The sequence below is a fragment of the Mangifera indica genome, chromosome 3 (assembly GCF_011075055.1).
Source record: "Mangifera indica cultivar Alphonso chromosome 3, CATAS_Mindica_2.1, whole genome shotgun sequence".
Taxonomy (NCBI): Eukaryota; Viridiplantae; Streptophyta; class Magnoliopsida; order Sapindales; family Anacardiaceae; genus Mangifera; species Mangifera indica.
Genome location: NC_058139.1, coordinates 20418504 through 20425093, shown reverse-complemented (window position 1 = coordinate 20425093; position 6590 = coordinate 20418504). Strand labels below are relative to the sequence as shown.

Sequence of the window (6590 nt, the reverse complement as noted above, 5' to 3'; positions counted from 1 at the left end):
CCCTAGGGTGAAACTGCCATTTTTTAAAACTTAGGCTAGGAGAAAATTTTAGTTTTTAAAGTTTAGGGGGGCAAAATTAGATTCTATTTTAGTTTATTTTTAATATTATAACAAAAATGACGATTTTACCCCTACCACCGTTAGGGTTGGTTAAATCTAACCAGCCATGGGTAGGTGTTTGGTGTTTCCATAGTTAAAGGGGGGACTTTTAAGATAACATCAAACCTTGGGTGGGATATAGTCGTTTGGCCTTGTATTAACATTAAAACTTGGGTGGGAAAAACTCGTTTGGCCTTGTTGAAATTCACAGGTGAAAATTTGTCAATCAACTAAATCTTGGGTTAAAATAGTCTTTTCATATTTCTTAATTTATTATATAAAATAATTTAAATTATATATTTAAAATAAATTATATATAAAATTATTTTAAATATTTTTGCCCTCTCGAATTGACCTCCAGCCCTGTTCCCATGAGATTTTTGGGAGCTTGCAAAGGCAACTTAGAAGGACGGGAATAGAGTTGTCTATAAATATCGATAGCTCTCAGCTTCTCACAGAGGAAAATTACTCCAAAAATGGGGACAACAACAAGACACTCATGTTTGAAGCTTGAAATCGCTAACTCCACCGAACCCATCTTCGTAAAGGGCACGTGGGACCAGACCCATTTCAACCTCTCCATCACCGACGGCATCAACGCTTGGGTCTGCAATGGTAACACCGAATCTTGTCACCAACATTTTCCGAATACACTTTTATCCTTTTTTCTTCTTAAAAATCAGTTTTGACAGCGACTGAAGAGGAGGTGAGAGATAGAGCGGCGCAGTGGGACCAACCGGTAACCGAATACGTCAATTTGGCCGAGCGGTATCTAGGGTTTCAACAGCCTGGCTCGGTTTACGGTTTCAATGATGCTGCTAATGGATGTAAAAGAGTAAGGTTTTTTTTTTTTTTTTCATTGCTTCAATTTTTTTAATTGAATTTTCGTTAAATGAAGGAGTGATGTTATGCAGTTGTCATGGACATTTGAGAAACAAGGAACAAAGCTTGAATGGAGGTGGAAATGTGAACCTGCGCTAAATAGCAAGAGTGTTACAGCAGGAATTTTGGACTTTCTGATGGATGCTAACATTAGACTCAGTGTAAGATTCTGTATTACAATAATAATTATTACTTTTGGGATTTTTAAATCGTCTGAAGGACTAGAATATATGATCTTGATAGAAGTGCTAATTTGGCGTCCCCATGAATCAAGATCCAAACAGCCAAAACGGTTTCACTATATTAGAGTATTGGTAAATAAATGTGCCCTGAATAGCCTTTTTGGTTTGAGCTTTTCCTGTTTTCCAAGAGGTTAAACCAACCTTTCAGGGGTTGGGAAGATCTTTTAATTTGTGTTAGTGTGCGGACAAGGGTCGAGTGCAGTTGTGCAATTTGAATAAAGATAAAAGAAACATTAGAGTGGCTCCATTCTTTGAGATTTATGTAAAATACATATAGCCAATTGTCTCCGACAGTTTTCTTTTTCTTCTTTCTGTTTTCTTTCTAGAATCAGAGATCCTAATGTAATCGTTATTTGAATGGGCTGTGTTATAGGATGAAGTTGTCAGAAAAACTCAATCCTTTGAGAGGCTGAAAGTGGAGGCTGAGAAATGTTTGACTCAAAGTGAGAGATTTAACCAGGAGAAGGTGGAGTTTGAATCTGCAATCTACACAAAGGTGAATGGTTTGACATTTCCAACATGTTTCTTTGCTGTTATAAAATTATTATTGTTGATCTCGTTTTGGTGGTCAGAAACAGAGAAACAGACTTCTTTCTTCATGTTTGACCATAAAGAAATTTTTCTGTAAAAATTCGTGAAAACCTGGTTGTTTCATGCTTCATGTCTTGTAAGCATCTTTGTCCTGTCTAAGCTACTTGTATTAAGGTAATGGAGTAGAAGACCACCTAGAGAACTAGAGCCCTAAGAGGGTCAACCTCCTTATACAGGGACAATAAAAAACTTGTCTACATCCCTTATTGAACCAGCCCTGCCCTGTGCAAAGTCTTCTGTCTATGCAAAAATCAACCCAAAACGCTTTTGCAGTTAAGTTGTATAAAGAACAAAGAGGAATCTTGAAACTCCATTAAACTGAAGCCCAAAGTGATGTATAATGATGAGTTTTGTCCCACAAAACAACATCGACTTCTTTTTCCATAGAAAAATTTTTCTTTCTCTCTTGAAAAAATCACCCCAAAGGTAGCTAACACAACACATTTTCACACAATCTTGGTCCTCTCTTTTCCTATAGCAAAGAGGTTTTCAATGAGCTGTGAATCATAAGTACCTGGAATAACCCACTCAATTTTAGCTTCTTTGCAGAACTGAACCCACAAATAATTTGATTTCTGATGGCCTTGTAATCAGATTTTTGAAATTCACAATTTCCTTCACATGGTATATTAGTTGGTGATTTGCTGAACTGTAGATTTTTTTTAATGGGATCAGTTTTTAGTAAATGTGGTGCTGTTGCTGTAATGTGTCATTGATGCATGTTTTTTACATCCAAGAAGGTTGCATTGGGTTATAGGAAAGGATTTCAAGTTTTCAGCATCTCCTTTAGGATTCATGTGGAATTTGGTTCTTCTTGTGCTTATAGTTCCTTGGCGTCCTGAATTCAAAGAAAGCAAAACTCAGAGAGCTTCGTGATCAGCTTTCAAAACAGGATGTTGGGAATTTGGCAGAGGAAGAGTCCACAGACAAAACCGAGAGTTTTGATGAAGGGAGTGAAAGCGAAAGGAGTCTGGGAGAAGCTACAAAGGATAACATAAGCACTTCAAAGGGTGCAGCAGCAAGTAGGGCTCGTGGTTGGAAGAGGAATACACAAAAATAACATCCAACGAAGTCAAGTATATATTAGAGCAGTGAAGGTAGTCTCCTACCACTTTGGATTTGATATCTTTTCTCTGTGATAACTTAGATGTATTTGGTCCTTGTATAGATGGCTTATAATGTAAAATGTTCAACTCATACAAGTTTTTAGTACAGGTACTTTTGTTCTTTATCAAAACATAGAGGGCTTATGAGAAATTTTTGTTCATCTGGAGTAGTTTAACGGATTATTGGACCCTTCAGGTCAGCATTGGTATGTTCTTTAAAAAATAAAACTAGGCCAAATGACTATTTCCCACCCAAGGTTTGTATTTTCTCAAGTTTCCACTATTTAATTATGAAAACACCAAACACCCATCCATGGCTGGTTAGATTTAACAAAACCTTAACAGTGGTAAGGGTAAAATCGTCATTTTTGTTATAATATTAAAAATAAACTAAAATAGAATTGAATTTTGCCTCCCTAAACTTTAAAAACTAAAATTTTCCCCTAGCCTAAGTTTTAAAAAATCGCAGTTTCACCCTAGGGTTTGGTTTTGAAATCTCCGGCAACCTCTCCGGCTCCGTTGTCGACGACCTCTCCCTCTCGAAGTAATCTCTCCTTCCGGCAATCTCTTTCCTCCCATTTGGAGGTTCGATCGGCATCGGAGACGCCTTGGGAGACGAAGAACTTCGTCCGGGAAGACGAAGTTCTTCGTCTTCCCAGACAAAGACGACGGCTTCGTCTTCCTCGACGAAGTTCTTTGTCTCCGAAGACGTCTCCGATGTCGATCGGACCTCCAAATGGGAGGAAAGAGATCGTCGGAAGGAGAGGTTGCTTCGGGAGGGAGAGGTCGTCGGCAACGGAGCCGGAGAGGTCTCCAGAGATTTTAAAACCAAACCCTAGGGTGAAACTACAATTTTTTAAAACTTAGGTTGAGGGAAAATTTTTGTTTTTAAAGTTTAGGGGGGCAAAAAGAGATAAAATTTTTAGGCATTAGGGTTCTGTTAAATCTAATCGGCCATGGGTGGGTGTTTGGTGTTTCCATAGTTAAAAGGGGGACATTTGAGAAAACATCAAACCTTGGATGGGAAATAGTCGTTTGGCCATAAAAATAAAAAATTACATGATCAGTTTCAACTCAGATTGGGTTGGTCAATTCAACTGATTTGATTGTCATCGTTATAATTTATTGAAAACTATTTTTAAAGTTAGATAAGTTTGAACACAAATATCTCGACAGTTCAATTGGGTAAAAACCCAAGTTTAATTTGGTAAGTAGAAAAAGTCAAATTTTAAAAAATAATTATTATTGAGACTGGAAACCTAAAACTTTAGCTATTCATTTTAAATATATATATCATCAAACTAAGTTTATTTTTATATTAAAAAAATTCAAATTACATTTTTAATGATTAATTATATTAAAATATTTTGAATATTATTTTTATACAATTAATTGATCTAACCACCGATCCCACTCTTTAACCATTAGATGGATCAAATTGTTTTCTTCCTCTGTTCCAATTTCAAAAACATTGACTAATAAGGTGGGATCTCTTTTTCCCTCGTAAGAATCTACAAAAAAACAATATGACACATTTGGAAGTGATTGAATGATTTCATGTCATTTGACATCCTCCATAACTATAGGTAAACTCATGTTAAGTTAAACTTGACACAACTCAAGTTTAGTTTGACTTAAAAGAGTTGAACTCAAACAAGTTCTTCTAAAACCAATTCAAATTTGGCTCAATTTGATGATAGTTAAACTCAAATTGAATTTGATTCAAATTTAATTACAGTATCAAACTAAATTGCTCGATTCAATACTATAGTTAAACTAGAATTGATCAAAATGATGTTTTTTTTTATATATATATAGATCAAAACGATGTTATTTTAATATATAAATTAAACCTTTTTAGGTTCACGAGCTTGACTCTCCTAGTACTCTCCAAACTTATGCATAACAATATAAAACTCTTCTCATGTCTGAAGTCATTTTAATCAAATTTGTTTTAAACTTGTTCAAATGAAACTAATAACTTAAACTAACTCGCTTTAATGCACACTTGCCACAATAAGATATACTAGCTTTGAATTCCACAATAAGAGGGTATTTAGTTGAGAGTTAATAAAAAATTATAAAAATAATTTTGATTTTATTATAATTATATTTTTATTTATTAATTTTAAAAAAATAATAATTTATTTTTAATTAATATAACAAATAATAATAATTAAAGTAATATATTAATATTTTTTTATTTATTTGAAAAAAAGTTCCTTTCCCATGTATTAAATATATTAATAAATAGAAAGATATTAGAGGGTTTAGTAGGAAAAAATACTAATTCTATTAATATAATTAAATATAATTTTACCTTGCTTCTATCCTTTCATGTAGAGGTGGAATAGAATAGGCATTTGGAGGGCAATGGAGCCCTCGGTTGGACTCAAATCTAACCTTACTTTCAAGTTCATTTGATAGACATTACTTCTTATTCAATTAGACAAATCAACTACCCCTGATTTTTACATTGATAAATCCCCCTAATTTATGTTTATATTACCAAACTTGTCGAATCTTTCGAAGTAATTTAATGCAATAGTCCAAGAATGAAAAGACGAAGAAATGGATGGACAACTCGTAATGTGATAAGATTAAATAAATCTTTTCTTCAGTTGTGGGTCCAATTTCATCATGGTTCATGAATAATGCAATCTCCATACATTTCTCAATATCTTCACTATTTTAAACACGAGTCGGTAATATCTCCCCTGATTCTGATTGAGAAGGCTTAAGAAATCAGCTAAATCTGTTGCTGTTTTATGAATAAGTTTTAGAATACTATAATACAATCAAATCAATTGATTAAAAACACATGGAATAAAGAAATCAAAATGAACAGAAGAAACAAAAGAGAGAGAGAGAGATTAAGCTTGCTTACAAGAAAAACCAGAGGTTGAGATCGGAAAAATTCAAGATCCAATTTATCTAGTTGGACAGAGAAACACGGTAGAAAGAGAGGTGAAATCGTCTCTGATCTCAAACTCATCTCATAACCCTGATTTCTCTGTCCAAACAAATATAATGGATCAACTCATCCAATATGTTTCGATCTAGAGAGAAGTAAAATTAAATATTCAAGAGACAAAATGGAAAAAGGCTTGTGCGCCACAGAAAACGAAAAAGACCCCGAGACAGAGAAGCAGGCAAATTAGGGTAGGGTTGTGCTGTGCGGCGTGCTTTCGCAAATTACACGATATTTATAGGCATTAATGAAACAACGTGTACGTCGGTTCCGTCAAAACCCTAGTTATCTTATCAGAGCACACGTGTCAAGTCACTGTACATCGATGCTCCGCCAGCTTATGTAGACCCTTAAAATAATTGCAACTTTCAATATCGACCGTTCGTGTCAAATATAATCTGGACCCTTCAAATGGAATATCTTCGCTTAATATTTCTATTTTGTTTCCAGAATTTATTTTCGATAATCTCTAAAGCAACAACTGTTCTTACAAATGACGTTAATAAAAAGACTCATTATCCCCTAAAAAAAATTTAATACCAAGAGTGAATTCAAACTAAATTAACTTGAATTGGATTATCAATTAAAATGATTTTTTTAATAAATATCAAAATAACATTATTTTGATAGATTTTAGTTTAGCAATAATACCAAATCGAGTTCTGCCCAAGCTCGACTTAGTATCGTAGTTAAACTTGT

At 34.2% G+C, this 6590-nt stretch overlaps 1 protein-coding gene and 1 long non-coding RNA gene across 3 annotated transcripts; one reads left to right on the top strand and one right to left on the bottom strand.

Moving 5' to 3' along the window:
• The first annotated feature begins 452 nt into the window (after positions 1–452).
• On the top strand, positions 453–3081 carry LOC123211689 (DNA repair protein XRCC4). Of its 2 annotated transcripts, none has more exons than XM_044630517.1 (5): positions 453–714; positions 792–934; positions 1014–1142; positions 1597–1719; positions 2555–3081. In XM_044630517.1, the coding sequence occupies exons 1-5, from the start codon at positions 576–578 to the stop codon at positions 2654–2656; spliced, it is 636 nt and encodes a 211-aa protein (XP_044486452.1). In that variant the 5' UTR covers positions 453–575; the 3' UTR covers positions 2657–3081. The 2 variants fall into 2 exon arrangements, with proteins under 2 accessions (XP_044486452.1, XP_044486451.1); XM_044630516.1 differs by having other exon boundaries at positions 456–714; positions 2641–3081.
• A 2431-nt stretch (positions 3082–5512) lies between these two features.
• LOC123212147 lies at positions 5513–6097 on the bottom strand. Its single transcript, XR_006501502.1, has 2 exons — positions 5808–6097; positions 5513–5681 (listed from the first exon to the last, which is right to left on the bottom strand). It is a non-coding gene; the product is annotated as an uncharacterized LOC123212147 (long non-coding RNA).
• Between the last annotated feature and the right edge of the window lie 493 nt (positions 6098–6590).